Source organism: Salmo salar, chromosome 04 (assembly GCF_965601325.2).
Source record: "Salmo salar chromosome 04, fSalSal1, whole genome shotgun sequence".
Classification (NCBI taxonomy): domain Eukaryota; kingdom Metazoa; phylum Chordata; class Actinopteri; order Salmoniformes; family Salmonidae; genus Salmo; species Salmo salar.
Genome location: NC_138294.1, coordinates 48,767,828 through 48,789,620, shown reverse-complemented (window position 1 = coordinate 48,789,620; position 21,793 = coordinate 48,767,828). Strand labels below are relative to the sequence as shown.

The following is a 21,793-nucleotide window of genomic DNA, read 5'->3' as shown; positions in this document are numbered from 1 at the left end:
TGTGACGATAGAAAAACGTCTATCGTTTCATGTTGTGCTCTCGTTTATTTAGTTGTGTCGCAAATCACACTCTTAACGGCAATATTTTTCGTCAATTGGACGACGCTTTGCATTCTTCCACATGTGCCGTGTGGAAGGAAATTTGTAACACAACCAAACATGGAAGAGAGTGAACGTGACACGGAGCTCGTATCTAAAACAGGGGCAACTTCGGTCACATGGAAGTGGTTTGGATATGAAAAGTCTGACACGGACCAGAAAACCGTCTCCTGCAAAATATGCCGCAGGCCGGTCCCGACAACTGGCTCAAACACAACTAACCTATTTTACCACCTACGCAAGAATCATGTGAAACAGTACGGTGAGAGTCTATGGATGAGACCCAAAAAAGTACAGTCAAGTGCTCAAGACAAACCCCCGACTCAGACGTTGCAAGAGGCTTTTGCCCACGGCACACCATTTGGCAAAGAATCACAAAGATGGAAGGGGATAACAGCTGCCGTTACAACTTACATCTGCAAAGACATGGCCCAAATTTCCACGGTCGAGAAATGGGGGTTTCGTGGGTTGGCGCTAACATTCGACCCAAGGTACCAAATGCAAATTGATGTGACACGTATTAATGCCAAAATAACATGCAAAACAGCCAAGCCCCCAAATAAATAAATAAAAATATAGGTATATAGATTTTTTTTAGGCCTATATTTTGTTTGCAACTATAGTTGAAGTGTTTTCTATTTACATTTTTAGATTTTATACATTTATATTTTATATTGTTACATGCATAATTTCAAATTTGCACAGGTTCTACAAAATAAATAATCAAATGATTAAGTACCTTTTATTTGTTGAGTATAATTCAAAATGTAATGTAAAGGCCTATTTCTTATGTGGTCATTTTATATAAACTATTTATTCATTGAATTTACAGAACATGTGCTTGATCGGGATCAGAAATGGCCTATATCGGGATATGAGATTTTGGCCGTATCACCCAGCCCTACTGTACTGTATAGCAATGTTAGGAATGTCACTGTGAATTAATTTGCTATTGTACAGTTGAAGTCGGAAGTTTATACACCTTAGCCAAATACATTTAAACTCAGTTTTTCACAATTCCTGACATTTAATCCTAGTAAAAATTCCCTGTTTTAGGTCAGTTAAGATCACCACATTTTAAGAATGTGAAATGTCAGAATAATAGTAGAGTGATTTATTTCAGATTATTTCTTTCATCACATACCCAGTGGGTCAGAAGTTTACATACACTCAAATAGTATTTGGTAGCATTTCCTTTAAAATTGTTTAACTTGGGTCAAATGTTTCAGGTAGGCTTCCACAAGCTTCCCACAATAAGTTGGGTGAATTTTGGCCCATTCCTCCTGACAGAGCTGGTGTAACTGAGTCAGGTTTGTAGGCCTCCTTGCTCGCACACGCTTTTTCAATTCTGACCACAAATGTTCTATAGGATTGAGGTCAGGGCTTTGTGATGGCCGCTCCAATACCTTGACTTTGTTGTCCTTAAGCCATTTTGCCACAACTTTGGAAGTATGCTTGGGGTCGTTGTCCATTTGGAAGACCCATTTGCGACCAAGCTTTAACTTCCTGACTGATGTCTTAAAATGTTGCTTCAATATATCCACATAATTGTCCTCCCTCATGATGCCATCTATTTTATGAAGTGCACCAGTCCCTCCTGCAGCAAAGCACCCCCACAACATGACGCTGCCACCCCTGTGCTTCACGGTTGAAATGGTGTTCTTCGGCTTGCAAGCATCCCCCTTTTTCCCTCCAAACATAATGATGGCCAAACGGTTCTATTTTTGTTTCATCAGACCAGAGAACATTTCTCCAAAAAGTACGATCTTTGTCCCCATGTGCTTTTTTATAGCGGTTTTGGAGCAGTGGCTTCTTCCTTGCTGAGCGGCCTTTCAGGTTATGTCGATATAAGACTCGTTTTACTGTGGATATAGACACTTTTGTACCGGTTTCCTCCAGCATCTTCACAAGGTCCTTTGCTGTTGTTCTGGGATTGATTTGCACTTTTCACACCAAAGTATGTTCATCTCCAGGAGACAGAACGCATCTCCTTCCTGAGTGGTATGACGGCTGCGTGGTCCCATGGTGTTTATACTTGCATACTATTGTTTGTACAGATGAACGTGGTACCTTCAAGCGTTTGGAAATTGCTCCAAGGATGAACCAGACTTGTGGAGGTCTACAATTGTTTTGGTTGATTTCTTGTGATTTTTCCATGATGTAAAGCAAAGAGGCACTGAGTTTGAAGGTAGGCCTTGAAGTACATCCACAGGTACACCTCCAATTGACTCAAATGATGTCAATTAGCCTATCAGAAGTTTCTAAAGCCATGACATCATTTTCTGGAATTTTCCAAGCTGTTTAAAGGCACAGTCAACTTAGTGTATGTAAACCTCTGACCCATTGGAATTGTGATACAGTGAAATAATCTGTCTGTAAACAATTGTTGGAAAAATTACTTGTGTCATACACAAAGTAGATGTCCTAACCGACTTGCCAAAACTATAGTTTGTTAACAAGAAATTTGTGGAGGGGTTGAAAAACAAGTTTTAATGACTCCTACCTAAGTCTATGTAAACTTCTGACAGCAACTGTGTGTGTATATATATATATATATATAATTCTTTTTATTTTTTTTGACAACTGCAAACTTCAACGAGTAGGGCATTCTAGGAGTTGGTGTTATGGAAATCTATGACATCATCGGCCTCCCCCTTGCTTGAGGAACAATGGAGAACAAAAGAGGAAAGGCCCAATCCTTTTTATTCTATATCATTACATACCTGGACCACCTATTGAGATTATCCTTTTTGTTAAATAAATTGGGTGTTTAAATTAGGTGGAAAGGAGATTGGAGTGCCACTTCAACAAGGCATTCTGCCTTATCCCAAGGGTTCTCAGCTCGTCGGGACCATGTGAACTAGAAAATCTTTCAAATAAAAAGGATACTTACTGTAGTAGATTTGCACAGACCCATACGGCTGTGTGCCTCCAGCCGACGAACTACACTTCCTCCCAAGTTACGCTTACGCACAGGTCTTCGAGCACACTAGGTGGCTAATTAGCACAGGTGGTCACTTCTGTTTTCGATAAACAAGCACTAACATGGAGGTAAGGTCGTGTGGGAACCTCATTTTATTATTTTTTTGCTGAAATGAAATATACGTTCCTTATGTTAACAATATTGTACCGCAATCGATGTGTTAATCAGACAGTGTTGGTGCTCTTAACAAAACTCCCCTGGCCAGAAAATGAATAGACGCTAAAGATAGGTCGTCACTAGCTTCCATACCCAGAAAGTCTTAAATTGTAGAAATGAGTGGGGTTTATCTTCTTAAAATGTGATTTTAACCTTAGGCACAAGTTTAGCAGTGTGGTTAACTCTAACTTTACATTAAGACCAAAAACACAATTTTTGTAGACATTTTATGACTTTGTGGCTGTGGAATGTGACTTTGTGGCTGTGGAATGTGACTGTGGATATTAGAAGCTAGTAGACGGCTCCTGTTGACTCGTTCTCATATAGGCCTAGCAGTGTTCTTCCATCACTTTCCTGGGGACCAATAAAGTGTCCAGGGCCTGGTTTCCCGCTAGCGCTGGGTCTTAGGCTTGTGAGTGTTTTTAATGATGCATCTTTCCTACAATTTGAAGCATATTTTTATAACCTTGCTTGTTTGTATCAGTTGGCAAACATTGGCAACTTTATATTTGTAGTCAACTTTGTTGTGAGGTTATCGGCAGTCACCGAGACAATCTCATGGTTTATCCATGTTTAGTGTAGATGTTCCGTATATAAAGTGACATGGGAGGGCAAAAAAGCAACTATCGACGCACTTAGCTGTTCTATTACTTAAATTCTACGTTAATAACGATGGTTTTGGGAAACGGCTCAGATTTAAAGATGCTCCTACGAAGGTTCTAACGTTGAACCTAGCCTTAAGATTCTTTAGGGAAACCGGGCCCTGGCCAGTCCAAAGTGCAGACCAGACCCTTGGCTTGGGTCTGCAGGACCAATCTGAAGAACACTGCCACAGTAGCCTATATTGTGCATTAGTAACCCAACCATCTATTGTGATATTTTCTAATGGTTTCTACTTTTTTCACCTCTTACTAACAAACTGCTGTCCCTACATTTTCAGTCTGCAACATTGCTACATTCATGGTTACAAATGGCATTTAGGCCTAGGTTCAAGTTACCCTTGGCAGGCTTACAGCGATACTGAACACATGGCTGGGAAAGAGACTAGGTTCAAATATGGGAATCTTTACACAGCCGATATTTGTTTCATCCTGCAGTGTATTTACATGTACTGTCTTAAAGGGAATGATCAGCAGGAATCAAACTTAATTAGATGTTTTTCTAATTTAGATTGTTCCATTAATTGGTAATTGAGGCCTATTCATATAGCTGGATCTATACAATATCCACTGAAGTTTATACCATTTCAAACCTCAAAGTGATCTGTCTACTAGATAGTATCTGTTAATTGAGCAGGAATAATGTTTGTTGCAGAAACCTGTTCAAATTTTACTGGTCACATACACATGGTTAGCAGACGTTAATGTGAGTGTAGCGAAATGCTTGTCCTTCTAGTTCCCACAGTGCAGTAATATCTAACAATTCCTCAACAACTACCTAATACACACAAATCTAAAGGGGTGAATGAGAATATGTACATATAACTATATGGATGAGCGATAGGCGGCATAGGCAAGATGCAGTAGATGGTATAAAATACAGTATATACATGTGATATGAGTATGTTTACATATCTTACATTACAAGTGGCATTGTTTAAAATGACTAGTGATCCATTTATTAAAGTGTCCAGTGATCGGGTCTCAATGTGGGCAGCAGCTTTACTGAGCTAGTGATGGCTGTTTAGCAGTCTGATGGCCTTGAGATAGCTGTTTCTCGGTCCCAGCTTTGATGCACCTGTGCTGACCTCGCCTTCAGGATGGGGTGGCAGGTAGCCTAGTGGTTAGAGCGTTGGACTAGTAACCGAAAGGTTGCAAGATCAAATCCCCGAGTTGACAAGGTAAAAAAATCTGTCGTTCTGCCCCTAGGCAAGTCAGTTAAGAACAAATTCCTAGGCCGTCATTGAAAATATGAATTTGTTCTTAACTGACTTGCCTAGTTAAACAAAGTCAACAAAAAAAATAGCGGTGTGAACAGGCAGTGGCTTGGGTGGTCATACTGCTATCATCCAGAAGGTGAGGTCAGTACAGGTGCATCAAAGCTGGGACCGAGAGATTGAGAAATGGCTTCAGCTACCTTGTCAAAGGTAGACTTCCCGCAGCACTCTTCTCAGTAAGTCAGAGGTCATTCTTATCTGTTTAATGGTTGTCTACAACATGAACTCCTTGCACTACAATTGTCATTTATATAACTCACCAAGTTTCCGCAAGAAAAAAAGCTGTCGAATGAAGGTGTTGAGTGATTGTCAAGAGCATGTCGGATCTGGAGTTATCTGTTCCAGATGAGTTGATAAAGTTGAGGCTTTGTGTTTCTTCAACAGCGCTTCCATACCTGTATGTTTATACCTGCATGGTATACCCGCATGGGGGGGGGGGGGGGGGGGTTTAGCCAACAACTTTGTCCTGTTACAATTGTACTCCGGTTACAATCAGTACTTTCATCAAAAGTATCTCTTGGGTACTGCATTCCAGAATGTTTAGGATTTAGCCTAGTCTTGATGTAATAAAACAACTTTTGTGAAGCTAAAAATGAACACGCTACAACTTTGTTGTTTTGTTAGTGGGCTATAGGCCTAGTAATGTATGCCACATCACTTTGTTGAACTGGGTTGGTGTTTTTATGCATGTTAAATCTGGTTTTAAGACAATTTCCCTAACATGTTCAGTCATGTTGACTCCCCATTCTCGTATTTCTGTTCTGTTGTGGAGTGGAAAAGACCAGCACAGAGACTAATGTAGGCACATTTTATTGAAAATGTAAACCACCTTGTTCTGCCTGTCGTAGCCCGTTTTCATAGTTGTCAGCAGACTGACCTTGTTTAACTATTTCTCTATTAGTGTCTTCTTTCCAGACGAGAAATGGCCCAGCCTAGTTGTCACAATGTTGACTACTCTAACTGGCACCTTGTCCTACCCTTGACTGTACACATTTGACTCTCCAATGAGGTAATACTACATCATTTTAAATGCATTTCATTGGCTTTGACAAACCAACCTTTTGTTCTCTCTCTGTGTAGTATTAATAACTCATCGGTGAGTCAACTTTGTCTGGAAAGAAGACACTGTAGGTGAGAATGGAGAGACTGTTCAACAAGGTCAGTCTGCTGACAGGTGCTCCTTGGTGCCAGACTTTCTCTCCAGAGCCCTCGTTAAGCCATAAAGCAAACACACCCCGTCAGCTTGACTCCAGAACACACTGAATTACATTTGCAGCCTATTCTTGTCGGGGAAAAAAACTGAGCAGAAATGGTTGACGGGTGAAATTTAGTTGGAGGCAAAAATGTGCAAGGCTGTATTACAGTAGGCTGCCCTTTACCAAGTGATTGGACAAGAGGAATGTCATCAAGAATATAGTCTTTCATTTGGCCCACTTCCATTCATTCAGCCACAGACTTTATTTAGGATCACAAGTGCTGAGCTTGTTATGACTGATCAATGACAATCTTTAGCTCCTGTTAAAACATTTGCTGTTTAGACCTAGCGTTTTGTGTTTGGATGGACTGTTATGATCCAGGGCCCGGTTTTCAGATGGTGATGGAATTTAGGCTTACGAGGGTTTTAACGACGCAATTTTCTCACAACGGCTGAAGATGTAACATGCGTTTGCCAAAACACCACGCAGAGAGAACGGTCACTAAGTGCATCGTCGGAGCGTGTCGATACTGATCGGATCGAAAGAAAGGGAGCGCTGCTCTCAGATCAGCTTTCTCCATTCAAATCTTACCGCTTAACATCATTATTTCACAATACTGACGATGGATCAGCTCCTAAAGAGAGATTACCACCTATGCTTGCAAATATTGAGGCGGCTTATTATACTGAGCAAAAATATAAACGCATCATGTAAAGTGTTGGTTTCATGAGCTGAAACAAAAGATCCCAGAAATGTTCCATGCGCACAAAATGCTTTTCTCGAATTTTCTGCACAAATTTGTTTACATCCTTGTTAGTGAGCGTTTCTCCTTTTGCAAAGACAATTTACCTGCGGGATCATCTGAGACCAGCCACCTGAACAGCTGATGAAACTGTGGGTTCGCACAACCATAGAATTTCTTATACAAACTGTCAGAAACCGTCTCAGGGAAGCTCATCTGCGTGCTCGTTGTCTGCACCAGTGTCTTAACCGGACTGCAGTTTTGCGTCGTAACTTACTTCAGTGGGCAAATGCTCACCTACGATGACCACTGGCGTGCTGGAGAAGTGTGCTCTTCACGGATGAATCCCGGTTTCAACTGTACCGGTCATATGGCAGATGGTTTGCTGATGTCAACGTTGTCAACACAGTGCCCCGTGGTGGAGTTGGTTATTACACTCAGCTATGGGCAGGCATAAACTACGGACAACGAACACAATTGCATTTTATTGATGGCAATTTGAATGCACAGAGATACTGTGATGAGATCCTGAGGCCCATTGTCAAGTCATTTATCTGCTGCCATCACCTCATGTTTCAGTATCATAATGCACGACCCCCCCCCCCCCATGTCGCAAGGATCTGTAACACAATTCCTGGAAGCTGAAAATGTCCCAGTTCCATGGCCTCCGTAGTCACCAGATATGTCACCCATTTGAGCATGTTTGGGATGCTCTGGATCAACGTGTACGACAGCGTCTTCCATTTCCCGCCAGTATCCAGAAACTTCACACAGCCATTGAAGAGGAGTGGGACAACATTCAACAGCCTGATCAACTCTATTCGAAGGAGATGTCGTGCTGCTTGAGGCAAAAGGTGGTCACTGGATACTGACTGGTTTACTGATCTCCGACCCTACTTTTTAATTTATTTTGTAATACATTTTTTTTAAAGGTGTCTGTGACCTGCCAATGTATATCTGTATTCCCAGTCATGTGAACTCCATAGATTTACGGCCTAATTTATTTCAATTGACTGATTTCCTAATATGAACTGCAACTTTTGAAATATAGTTTTTTATTTTTGTTCAGTCTACAATGCTGACCCAATAAAAAATCATAAAATCACCGATTTTTGGCACATTATTGAGCACATTTTAGGCTACACATTAAATACAGTATATTGAGTCAAATTAGACAGTAACCTGCAAGTAGCAAAATAGAACTCAATTGTTTGAACATGAAATGTAACTTAAAATATGATTGAAATTGGCCTATAGCCTACGGTTTATTTTAATGCCGTCATCTCGCTTTTCATTTGAAGCATATTTTATACGTCGCTTGTTTGTATCAATTGCAAAGACATGGGCAACTTTTGCATTTGTAGTCAACTTTTGTTCAGAAGTAATCGGCAGCCACAGAGATGGATAAACCATGTGATTATATGTTTAGCAGAGAATCTTCTGTGTATAAAGTGATGCGGGGTGGGCAAAAAAGTATCTGACGCACTTAGCTGCTCTGAGTGGTTTAATATTGATGCGTTTGGGAAACGGCCCAGAGATTTAACGATGCTCCTACGAAGGTTCTAACGATTAACTTAGCCTTAAGATGCGTTTTGGAAACCGGGCCCTGTTGTATAGACCCTGATCAACCTCTTAGTGTTGATCAGTTGGCCTGTTCATGTGAATACTTATGCAGATTTTGGTATATCCTTGAACTGGATCTGTAGAACTGCTGGTCGAACCATGTAGTCTGAACTTTGTTATCCTACTGGAGTTAAATGCGGCTTCTGTGTCAGAGGACCAGTCTCATGATGGTTACAACAGGCCAACAGTTTTTGGATACTCCAAAGGGTTTTGATTGCTTTGTGAGCTAGGGTCGTGGGTTAGCACAGTTGGACATTCAACAATTTATATTTAACTCTTAAGTTCAAGTTCACACCTGTTCATTTCCCCTTGGCTGTTTTCTTAAGGAATCAGCTATTGCCAAATTGAGCTAATAACTAGAGGCTAACCAATTTCTTAGGCAAATTTTCTCTGGCTATTGCAGTCTTCTTCGGAATAATGGGAATGTTTAACATTTCTACTCGTCTCCAGAAGTCTGTGGTCAGAATGTTCTAGATTAAGGCTGTCTCTGTCCACTCCCCACCACTCTCCTTACTCTCTTCCTTGCACTCCTTCCAAGGCAATTCTGTCTTTTGGTGTCTTGTGCAGATATTTTTAATCACTGTACTTTACTGATGCCAGTGGTATGTAAACGGACATTTCTACAGTTTAGTCAGCTGTCTACTATTCCCAAATTCTTTCCAAGGTAAAGGAAGCATTAGCTATAAATCGCTAACGATTAGATAGTCCTGTCCGCATCTTTTAATGCAACATTTGTCTGCTTTTACAGCTATAGGCGATCTCCTTGACAAGGTTGACATTTTTACTGTCTTAAGTTAGACTACATACTACTGTATGCATGGGCTGTCAGTTGTTTACCAGTTCCTTCCTGTTGTTGCCCCCGTCCCCCCATCCTCGACCTGTGTAGATGCTGCTGCAGGTTGGAGGCATGCGTTCGGCCCTGGGGCTGCTGGCTGTCAGGAGGGCATGCTGCCTGTCCCGCTCCAACAACACCTCCACTCATACTCTGGAGTACAAGCCCATCAAAAAGGTTATGGTGGCCAACAGAGGTACAGTAACCATTCGCCCACCCTGGCCATTCTGTAGACACTGAAATGTCAGCCAAAGTCTTATAGCTAGTTTCCTCTCACCACATAATTCAATCCCCAGCTGACTAATCCAACCGCTTGTAGGTGAGATTGCTATCCGTGTGTTTCGGGCCTGCACTGAGCTGGGGATCCGGACGGTGGCTGTCTACTCTGAACAGGACACAGGCCAGATGCACAGGCAGAAGGCAGATGAGGCTTACCTCATAGGGAAGGGCTTGCCGCCCGTGGCTGCATACCTGGACATCCCTGACATCATCAAAGTGGCTAAGGTCTGATATTTTAATATGCGTCTTTTCAAACTTTTCTGAACCAATTCTTACTACGTTTTAAGATCACACCTTTACGCTGTCTTGCCACAACTTTGTCGTATCATATATTTAATATTTTATTCTCAGGAGAATGATGTGGATGCCATCCACCCTGGGTACGGCTTCCTGTCTGAGCGATCAGACTTTGCCCAGGCGTGTGCCGATGCTGGGGTACGCTTCATTGGCCCTTCCCCTGAAGTGGTGCGCAAGATGGGAGACAAAGTGGAAGCTCGAGCCATCGCTATCCGTGCAGGTAGGCTAGACGCTCACTGCCATTCTCAGGACTGTCTGATGGATGTTTGTTTCATCTGAGTTTTTTAGGTTTTTAATTCTTTCATCAGAATCAAACATACAGTCTTGCGTACAGTTAAGTAAAACTTTAGTTACACTCAGCTAACCTCATGTTGTTTGATTTGTTTTCTTCCAGGAGTCCCAGTGGTACCAGGGACAGACGGCCCCGTCACTTGCCTATCGGAGGCCCAGGAGTTTTCCAACACCTATGGCTTTCCCATAATCTTCAAGGCTGCCTATGGCGGTGGGGGCAGGGGGATGAGGGTGGTCAAAGAGTACGAGGTGAGTAGAGATACCCGCGAGTAAGTAGGCGCTCCAATCTGAGTGTTTTGTCTTCGTGCTGTTTAACTTGTTGATCCCCGTCGGTGGACGTGTGTAGGAGCTGGAGGAGAACTATCAGCGTGCGTACTCTGAGGCCCTGGCGGCGTTTGGGAACGGTGCTCTGTTCGTGGAGAAGTTCGTTGAGAGACCCAGACACATTGAAGTGCAAATCCTGGGTGAGTTTGTTTGCTCGACTATTTTTGGGGGACATTATGATTCTGTATTTTACTAGGATTCCCACTAGCTACTACAAAAGCAGCAGCCGCTCTTCCTAGGGCCCACACAAAACATGACATAATAAAGAACATTAATGGACAAGAACAGCGCAAGGACAGAACTGCATACATTTAGAGTAAGAATACACACTTGAATATTTTCCATGCATCAAGCATTCATTATTATGGCTGTACTGCAGCCATTCGTTTTCCCATATTGCGATCCTTTGTTCCTGTTACAATTGCTTTGTCCTAAGCAGGTCCTGCCATCCTAATCTCACAGCACCAGTTGTTCTGTAAACACCAGAGAGAATCTCACATCAGGAACCATCCGTGTCCTTGGTTCCTCCTTTTTGACGTCAATGCTATGCATAATCATGTGATTCATGGATGCTACTGAATGCAAGTGCAACACATGGAAATGCAATAATCATGTTGAGTTTCACCCCGTTAACTCCTGCTCAGTTTCCCTGGTGTGGACAGAGCCTCGTTGTATGGAGCTGCAACAAAGTTTCAGCCCAGCTATGTTCCCCTGATGTGAATGCAGCAACCTTGACCCGGATGGAGTTGCACCACACTCAGCCAAGTCCCCCTGATGTGAATATAACTACTTTGTCATCTACAGTTACCGCCGTCAATTGGTTTCCTGGGGTAACATGTAATCTCTTGAATCGTATGGAGTTGCGCCAAAGTTTCACTCCCGCTAGGTTCCATTACATGAATGCAGCAAATTTGAATCGTGTGGAGTTTCCTCCTGCTAAAGGTTCAACTTAATGGTTTCCACCTCAGCAACTTGTCTTACTTTTCCATTTTCATTCCCCAGCAGCATCCAACAATATACAGTGCATTCAGAAAGTATTCAGACCCCTTGACTTTTTCCACATTTTGTTATGTTACAGCCTTATTCTAAAATTGATTAAATACCCCATAATGACAACGCAAAAACAGGTTTTTAGAAATGTTTGCAAATGTATAAAAAAAATGTATGAAATATCACATTTACATTAAGATTCAGACCCTTTACTCAGTACTTTGTTGAAGCACCTTTGGCAGCGATTACATCCTCGAGTCTTCTTGGGTATGACGCTACAAGCTTGGCACACCTGTATTTGGGGAGTTTCTCCCATTCTCTGCAGATCCTCTCAAGCTCTTTCAGGTTGGGAGCATCGCTGCACTTCTATTTAAGTTTCTCCAGAGATGTTTAAGTCTGGGCTCTGGCTGGGCCACCCAAGGACATTCAGAGACCTGTCCCTGAAGCCACCCCTGTGTTGTCTTGGCTTTGTGCTTAGGGTCGTTGTTCTGTTAGAAGGTGAACCTTCGCCCCAGTCTGAGGTTCTGAGTGCTCTGGAGCAGGTTTCCTGACTAGTCTCCCAGTCCCTGCCGCTGAAAAACATCCCCACAGCATGATGCTGTCACCACCATGCTTCACCATAGGGATGGTGCCAGGTTTCTCCAGACATGACGCTTGGCATTCAGGCCAAGGAGTTCAATCTTGGTTTCATCAGAATAGAGAATCTTGTTTCTCATGGGCTGAGAGTCCTTTTAGGTGCATTTTGGCAAACTCCAAGCGTAGTGGTTTCCGTCTGGCCACTCTACCATAAAGGCCTGATTGGTGAAGTGCTGCAGAGATGGTTGTCCTTTTGGAAGGTTCTCCCATCTCCACAGAGGAATTCTGGAACTCTGTCAGAGTGACCATTGAGTTCTTGGTCACCTCCCTGACCAAGGGCCTTCTCCCCTGATTGTTCAGTTTGGCCGAGCGACTAGCTCTAGGACGAGTCTTGGTGATTCCAAACTTCTTTCATTCAAAAATGATGGAGGCCACTGTGTTCTTGGGGACCTTCAATGCTGCAGAAATGTTTTGCTACCCTTTTGCTCTGACATGCACCGTCAGCTGTGGGACCTTATATAGACAGGTGTGTGCCTTTCCAAATCATGTCCAATCAATTGAATTTACCACAGGTGGATTCCAATCAAGTTGTAGTAACATCTCGAGGAGGATCAATGGAAACAGGATGCACCTGAGCTCAATTTAGAGTCTCATAGCAAAGGGTCTGAATACTTATGTAAATAAGGTATTTCTGTTTTTTTATTAATACGTTTGTCAATTTCTAAACCTGTTTTTTGCTTTGTCATAATGGGGTGTTGTGTGTAGATTGATGGGGGGAAAAATATAATTTTATCCATTTTAGAATAAGGTTGTAACGAAAAGGGAATGGGTCTGTATACTTTACGAATGCTGTGTGTGTGTGTGTGTGTACACACACACACACACACCAGTAAATTTACTTCGATCTTACTGGCCTAAATAACTTGTAGACCTAATGTAATTCCCATCTCTCCCAGGTGACAAGTATGGTAATGTTATCCACCTGTATGAGAGGGACTGCTCTATCCAGAGGAGGCACCAGAAGGTGGTAGAGATGGCCCCGGCTGTACAACTGGACCCACACCTCCGGGACAGACTCACCGCTGACTCTGTCAACCTGGCCAGACAGGTACAAGATGCAACACGTCCACACACTTTGATGCATTCTTTTAATAGGTAGTGTCTAGCTAAAACTTCTTCTATTCCGTAGGCAGGCTTCTTTTCAGTACTTTTCTTTTTTAGAATGTTCAGAATTTTGCTACTATTGCCTTTTTGAAATGGCAGAGCTGTGTGTATTTGCAGTTTTTGAATGGCATATAAGACCATTGTTATCTGGATGGGGTGTGGTTTTCCTTTGCGACAACACGTCTTAACACCATAGGCTTGACGAATTACAGTTGAGAAACTCTGAACTTGTATGTTCTTTTTATTCAAACATCTCTGCTCATTGGGAAACATTCCCTCTACCTCATTCCTGTCTTTATTCCACCGGCTGTCGGGCCGATTTAGGTTTGAAAAAAATGTTTGTTCTTTTGTTTTTTAGAAGAAATGCAATAAAGCCAGGGCCTTCAAAGCACAATGCGTTTGAAGTCACTTATAAGAAACTCTGAGCCTTTCCAAATAGGTGTTCTCGTTGTGTTGTTGTGCTCAGAGGGGCAGTGGAGAAGTGTGGGAGAAGGATGAAAAACCTTGAGGAAAATATTGCAGCGTTAGAACAGGATTTAGAGAGACGAGAGAGGGAGCCGTTTAGATAAAGAAAGGTAATTTAAGCAGTGGGAATGACATTTCACCTGCAGGCTACCAATAGGTACACTAGATGGCAGCATTTATCAACATAGCCACGGAAGGGACTCCGCGAGCAAGCTAGTGGGACTCCCACACTCAAAGAATATGCAGTTGCGTAATTTCCTGATTGCAATCAAGCTGGCTTTTTTGTTTGTTATTGTGAGGTGGAAGCAATTACTTTGACATGAGAACAATTACTAGTGACGGTTGTATCCCGCTGATTCCCCATCCTATGTGTGATAAGCTTATTAGGCGTTGTGTACACAGTAGCTGGTGTGCCTGTCATGTGTACCCTTGAGCTTGCTGTCCTGCTCGTGCTTATCCCCTGCCTTGTGTACGGCTTTGTTTGCTGTCTGTTTTGGGGATGGAAAAAAGAGGGAGGGGGTGTGCTAAGTTTGGTACGTGTTTTGAGGGAGAGAAGATCTTTTTAATGTGCTTGTTGCCTGCAATTTGGGAACCGCCATTGTTGAGCGCATTAGTCTCTGTGTGAGGGGAAGGAGGTAGAGCGCGAGAGAAAGAAATTGGGTGTGAGTGAGGGACAGAATTCATCTCCATCTGTTCAATCATATGGCAGTGAGGAATGAGGGGCTGAGATGAGAACATTTTGGTTTCTACTTTTAGAAAGCTGCTCTCCTAACAAAAACAACCCTGCCAGTGGTAGTTCACTGTCAGTCTGCTCCCAGACGAGCACAAGCGTTTTGCCGCACCTGCGATAACATCTGCTAAATATGTGTATGCGACCAATAACAATTTGATTGGATATCAGATGCGTTATGTCCTTCCGTATGGGTTTCCACTAGCGTCTAGCTTTTCGTGTCAAAGGGATTTAACGTTTTAACTTTTTTTTTATACAGATTAGTGTGCTGAACGATATTACTCTTCTCTCTAAAAGAAGAGAACAGTACATTTTAACGTCCATTGTTTCTCCTACTATGTTTATCTATGGATCCCACATCTGTCAAGTCGATGACCTCTCCTGCTGTATTTGAGGAGGATAATGTTCACCTTAAAGGTGTCCGCATGCTTCAGTTCGGCGAGCGCCTAACCGAACGAGTGCTCGCAGACTCCCTTAAGACCTTTAACTTTAAAAACCAGAAAAAAGTGGTAATAGTACTGTCAATTTTGAGATGCTGTTGCCAGTGTCGTTTCCTTAATTTCTTTTCATTGAACTAAGATGTTTGGTGCAGTATTTGTTTTTGAATGAAAAAATGTGAATGAAGATTAGTCGTCTCTCGTTGAATGATAACAGACCTTATTGAAGAATCCTTACTGTTGACCATAACCGATGAAGGGGCGTAGACTTCGGCTGAACTTCGGTGTGCACGAACAGTCGAAAAAACCCCTGTCGAAGTCCAACACTAACAAAAACGTCACAATGTGGTCATAATATATGTGCAAACTCTTCCGAACGGTTTCTTCTGGGAAGCATGCGGCCGCCTTTAATACCTTCACTAAATATCACCTCACTAATTATCAACTTCCCCAGACTCCCAAGTCTTTCATGAGAGGAAATCAGTTCAGAGAGAGAAATTGGCCAATTTTTATCCATTAACATTTAAAGCATTGCCCAATTTTAATCTGCAGTTATTTTAGGAAACTGCAAAGAACTACTTGATTAAAAGAGGGTGGGCCAGCCTTTTCTTTCCGGAGTAAGCTGTGTACCAAAATATCTGAGTGAAGCATGCTTTAAGTAGACTTAGTAAGGATTTGAGTTAGGAGAGAATTTTCACTAGAATACTAAAATAAAAAATAATTACTTTATATTACAATATTGATACCCACGTGTGTCAAGGTGTGGTTATAGTTATATCTCCCTTGTACATTAAATACAGACACGTATCACTTCATAGTGGTGATACAGATGTAGGCCTGTTACAGCCGCATCCCTTTAATGGACAACATCAGCAGGTTTTATGTTCTACTTAATGGACAACATCAGCAGGTTTTATGTTCTACTTAATGGACAACATCAGCAGGTTTTATGTTCCTACTTAATGGACAACATCAGCAGGTTTTATGTTCCTACTTAATGGACAACATCAGCAGGTTTTATGTTCTACTTAATGGACAACATCAGCAGGTTTTATGTTCCTACTTAATGGACAACATCAGCAGGTTTTATGTTCCTACTTAATGGACAACATCAGCAGGTTTTATGTTCTACTTAATGGACAACATCAGCAGGTTTTATGTTCTACTTAATGGACAACATCAGCAGGTTTTATGTTCTACTTAATGGACAACATCAGCAGGTTTTATGTTCTACTTAATGGACAACATCAGCAGGTTTTATGTTCTACTTAATGGACAACATCAGCAGGTTTTATGTTCTACTTAATGGACAACATCAGCAGGTTTTATGTTCTACTTAATGGACAACATCAGCAGGTTTTATGTTCTACTTAATGGACAACATCAGCAGGTTTTATGTTCTACTTAATGGACAACATCAGCAGGTTTTATGTTCTACTTAATGGACAACATCAGCAGGTTTTATGTTCTACTTTATTCCTTTTTGGTTTTGCCTTAACTGAGCTATGCTGCAATCGTAAGATGAATCTCAGCATATTTTGATAAATTGCTGGACAAAAGTATTTTTACTCCAACCCCAGAACTGAGTGTACTTGCAAGTCTGTGTTGTCTCTCTTTTTGTGATGTTTGTTTAGTCCTATATTTTTAATCCCAGCCCCCCCGTCAACCCCCACAGGAGGCCTTTTGTCTTTTCGTAGGCCGTCATTGTAGATAATAATTTGTTCTTAACTGCCTTGCCTAGTTAATAAATAAAGGTTCAATAAATTATATCAGTGATGGAAATCTCTGGTCAAGGGAAGCTAGCACAGGGAGTTTTGAAAAGGTCACAAAGTATAACGAGAATAGCTGCTAGAGAAATAAACCATTGGTGCAAAAACTTTTGTCTGGTTTCCATGGTGACAGCAGCTTTACCCCAAAACCTCTTAATCACAGGTCAGCTAGGGGGGTTCACAGCTTCCCTACTTCTTTGCTCTTCTTGCCAACATGCTCCTTGAATTTCATATTTTGCTTCACCCCCCCATACACACACTATACAAATGACAGGCCTGTATTTTTCTTCTCAATTCATATGTTACACACAGCAGATTGCTTAAGTTTCTGGATTATAGTGGTTGCACGTACAGTACCTATCCTTGGTGACGGCAGCAGTGTTTCGCTCTGCTGGCGTGTGCCTCACCCCCTCTCCTACTCCCTCCATCTTGCCGCCTCTACACCTCTGTTGAATGCCATCTGTTTCCCTCCCGTTCTAATCAAACCTCTCTATCCACATGCCAGTCTCTGTAGTGATGCTGTACTGTTTAACTCCCAATACCCTGTGGTTTTCAGCAACACCTGCTTCTCCATACCTTTTCCTTATGTTTGCTATATCTTAACAGTTTGCTGTAACACTAACAGTAGGCAGTAGATATGGGACCGCTTAAGTATACAAAGCCCATTATGAAATGCAGCCTGTTCTATGCAAATTTCTGAAATTCACAGAATATTTTTTTACAGTGGAATATGGTTGCCAGCAGGTCACCCGCCAGCAGGGTTTTTAATTGGACTGAAATTACTATGACTATTTCCTGCACTCTTAACACTTATTCCCGAACATTATTGTAATACATACAGTGCTTGTCCCTTTTTGTGTGGTCTATGCAGTGTGTGATATAAGCTGTCTAGTTGTGAGCCTGCACCTTAACATGGGGGACTGTCTGAATGGATGAGAGGGGTGCCTGCCCTGGTTGGCAGAGATGAGTTTTGGAGCACGGGATGAATTACAAAGATAAATTGGATCAGATTTCAGTGAATTTTGGCCGGCGCAATCTCAAGCCCCCACAGCGATGTGGAGGGAGAAATGGTCTGATAAATGATTTCCTGGTGCCTCTGTGCCTGAGCTGTAGTAGGGCTGTCATTCTTACAGACAGCACGGACGTTCATAACTATAATCACAGCCTGGGATATCACTCGCTATCTTCCTTTTGTAGGTATTAGCTGTCAGTCTCGTTGTCGCTTCCCCATTTTAGAAGATTTAGTTGTGTTCTGTAAGATATTCAGATTTACAATTTGGTTTGTGAGTGGTTAATTCGTTATGCATCATTATCAAGATCATGTTAACTTTTTGAATCCAGAACTTGTAATCTCTTCAAATGGAATTCAGAATATGAGAATGTGCCTTCTACAAATAACTTACTATGTATAGGGCTGCCCATGGAGGAAATCTGACTGTGCACACTATATTGGACTATAGTGGGTTTCCGAGTGGCGAAGCGGTCTAAGGCACTGCATCTCAGTGCAAGAGGCATCACTATAGACCCTGGTTCGATCCAGGGATGTATCACAACCGGCCGTGATCGGGAGTCCCATAGGTCGGCGCACAATTGGCCCAGTGTCGTCCGTGTTAGGGGAGGGTTTGGCCGGGGTAGGCCATTATTGTAAAATAAGAATTTGTTCTGACTTTCCTAGTTAAATAAAGGTTAATAAAAAAAAAGTCATGGAATGTGAGCAACAAAGCTCTTTTTTTAAGAAAGATGGAGTACTTGAATACAGTCTCCCCCCCTTGTATAACTGTGCCTTATTAACTGTGACATTCTTGATGTCCTCAAGTAAGTTTTAAGTAGCCTATTGTAGGTTTGAAGTAGCCTAGTAAAGGTATGTATCTAATTGGATCTGTCTGTGTGTACAGGTGGGCTATGAGAACGCTGGCACAGTGGAGTTCCTGGTGGATAAACATGGAAGGCACTACTTCATCGAGGTCAACTCACGCCTGCAGGTGGAGCACACCGTTACCGAGCAGATCACGGAGTGAGTCACAGCCGTTACCGGGCAGATCACGGAGTGAGTCACGGCCGTTACCTGGCAGATCACGGAGTGAGTCTCACGGCCGTTACCTGGCAGATCACGGAGTGAGTCTCACGGCCGTTACCTGGCAGATCACGGAGTGAGTCTCACGGCCGTTACCTGGCAGATCACGGAGTGAGTCTCACGGCCGTTACCGGGCAGATCACGGAGTGAGTCTCACGGCCGTTACCTGGCATTACCATGTCACCTCTGACAACCTATAAGACTGTGTTCCCTGTCAAATCAAATCAGACTTTATTTGCCACATGCGCCGAGTACAAGTGTAGACTTAACCGTGAAATGCTTACTTACAAGCCGTTAACCTACAGTGCAGTTCAAGAAGAAGAAAATATTTACCAAGTAGGCTAAAATAAAAAGTAACACTATAACAAGGCTATATACAGGGGGCACCGCTACCGAGTCAGTGTGCAGGGGTACAGGCTAGTTGAGGTAATCTGTACAGACACCTAGGTATTTGTAGTTGTCCACATATTCTAAGTCAGAACCGTCCAGAGTAGTGATGCTGGACGTGCGGGCAGCGATCGGTTGAAGAGCACACATTTAGTTTTACTTGCATTTAAGAGCAGTTGGAGACCTTGGAAGGAGAGTTGTATGGCATTGAAGCTCTTCTGGAGGTTAGTTAACACAGTGTCCAAAGAAGGGCCAGAAGTATACAGAATGGTGTCATCTGCATAGAGGTGGATCAGAGAATCACCTGCAGCAAGAGCGACATTATTGAAAAATACAGAGAAAAGAGTCGGCCTGAGAATTGAACCCTGTGGCACCCCCATAGAGACTGACAGAGTTCCGGACAACAGGCCCTCCGATTAGACACACTGAACTCTGTCTGAGAAGTAGTTGGTGAACCAAACGAGGCAGTCATTTGAGAAACCAAGGCTGTTGATTCTGCCGATAAGAATGTGGTGATTGACAGAGTCAAGCCTTGGCCAGGTCGATGAATACGGCTGCATAGTATTGTCTCTTATCGATGGCGGTTATGATATCGTTTAGGACGTTGAGCGTGGCTGAGGTGCACCCATGACCAGCTCGGAAACCAGATTGCATAGCGGAGAAGGTACAGTGGCTTTCGAGATGGTCGTTGATCTGTTTGCTAACTTGGCTTTCGAAGACCTTAGAAAGACAGGGTAGGATAGATATAGGTCTGTAACAGTTTGGGTCTAGAGTGTCTCCCCCTTTGAAGAGGGGGATGACCGCGGCAGCTTTCCAATCTTTGGGGATCTCAGACGATACGAAAGAGAGGTTGAACAAGCTAGTAATAGGGGTTGCAACAATTGCAGCAGATAATTTTAGAAAGAGAGGGTCCAGATTTTGCAGCTCTTTCAGAACATCAGCTATCTGGATTTGGGTGAAGGAGAAATGGTGGCGGCTTGGGCAAGTTGCTATGGGGGGTGCGGAGCTGTTGACCGGGGTAGCCAGGTGGAAAGCATGGCCAGCTTTAGAAAAATGCTTATTGAAATTCTCAATTATCGTGGATTTATTAGTGGAGAAAGTGTTTCCTATCCTCAATGCAGTTGGGAAGAGGTGCTCTTATTCTCCATGGACTTTACAGTGTCCCAGAACTTTTTGGGGTTTGTGCTACAGGATGCAAATTTCTGTTTAGGAAAGCAAAGGCTAGCTTTTTCAAACTGCCTGTGTATATTGGTTCCTAACTTCCCTGAAAAGTTGCATATCGCGGGGGGCTATTCGATGCTAATGCAGTATGCCACAGGATGTTTTTGTGCTGGTCAAGAGCAGTCAGGTCTGGAGTGAAATAAGGGCTATATCTGTTCCTGGTTCTATTTTTTTTGAATGGGGCATGCTTATTTAAGATGGTGAGGAAAGCACTTTTAAAGAATAACCAGGCATCCTCTACTGATGGAATGAGGTCAATATCCTTCCAGGATACCCGGGCCAGGTTGATTAGAAAGGCCTGCTCGCTGAAGTGTTTTAGGGAGCGTTTGGCAGTGATGAGGGATGATTGTTTGACTGCAGACCCATTACGGACGCAGGCAATGAGACAGTGATCTCTGAGATCCTGGTTGAAGACAGCAGAGGTGTATTTAGAGGGCGGGTTGGTCAGGATGATATCTGTGAGGGTGCCGTGTTTATGGATTTGGGGTTGTACCTGGTAGGTTCATTGATAATTTGTGTGAGATTGAGGGCATCTAGCTTAGATAGTAGGACGGCCGGGGTGTTAAGCATGTCCCAGTTTAGGTCACCTAACAGTAGGAGCTCTGAAAATAGATGGAGGGGTGGGCAATCAATTCACATATGGTGTCCAGGGCACAGCTTGGGGCTGAAGGTGGTCTATAACAAGCGGCAACAGTGAGAGACTTTGTTTCTGGAAAGTTGGATTTTTTTAAAAGTAGAAGCTCGAATTGTTTGGGCACAGACCTGGATAGTATGACAAAACTCTGCAGGCTATCTCTGCAGTAGATTGCAACTCCGCCCCCTTTGTCAGTTCTATCTTGTCGTAAAATGTTATAGTTAGGGATGGAAATGTCAGGATTTTGGTGGCCTTCCTAAGCCAGGATTCAGACACGGCTAGGACATCCGGGTTTATGGTTACAGAAGTCAACAAATGAGAGCGCCTGGGGAATGGGAGTGGAGCTAGGCGCTGCAGGGCCTGGATTAACCTCTACATCACCAGAGGAGGAGTAGGATAAGGGTACGGCTAAAGGCTATAAGAACTGGTTGTCTAGTGCGTTTGTAACAGAGCGTAAAAGGAGCAGGTTTCTGGGCGCGGAAGAATAGATTCAAGGCATAATGTACAGACAAGTGTATGGTAGGATGTGAATACAGTGGAGGTAAGCCTAGGCATTGAGTGACGATGAGAGAGGTTTTGTCTCTAGAG

The 21,793-nt window shown here is 42.8% G+C and overlaps 1 protein-coding gene across 1 annotated transcript in view; it reads left to right on the top strand.

The window, feature by feature from the left end:
- Positions 1-21,793, top strand: part of LOC106603157 (pyruvate carboxylase, mitochondrial) — a 95,343-nt gene that overhangs the window by 1,509 nt on the left and 72,041 nt on the right. Inside the window, exons 2-8 of the mRNA XM_014196466.3 lie at positions 9,622-9,763; positions 9,887-10,071; positions 10,198-10,363; positions 10,538-10,683; positions 10,781-10,898; positions 13,281-13,432; positions 18,785-18,903. Coding sequence (XP_014051941.1) covers positions 9,622-9,763; positions 9,887-10,071; positions 10,198-10,363; positions 10,538-10,683; positions 10,781-10,898; positions 13,281-13,432; positions 18,785-18,903 — 1,028 coding nt within the window. The remainder of the gene's footprint in view (positions 1-9,621; positions 9,764-9,886; positions 10,072-10,197; positions 10,364-10,537; positions 10,684-10,780; positions 10,899-13,280; positions 13,433-18,784; positions 18,904-21,793) is intronic.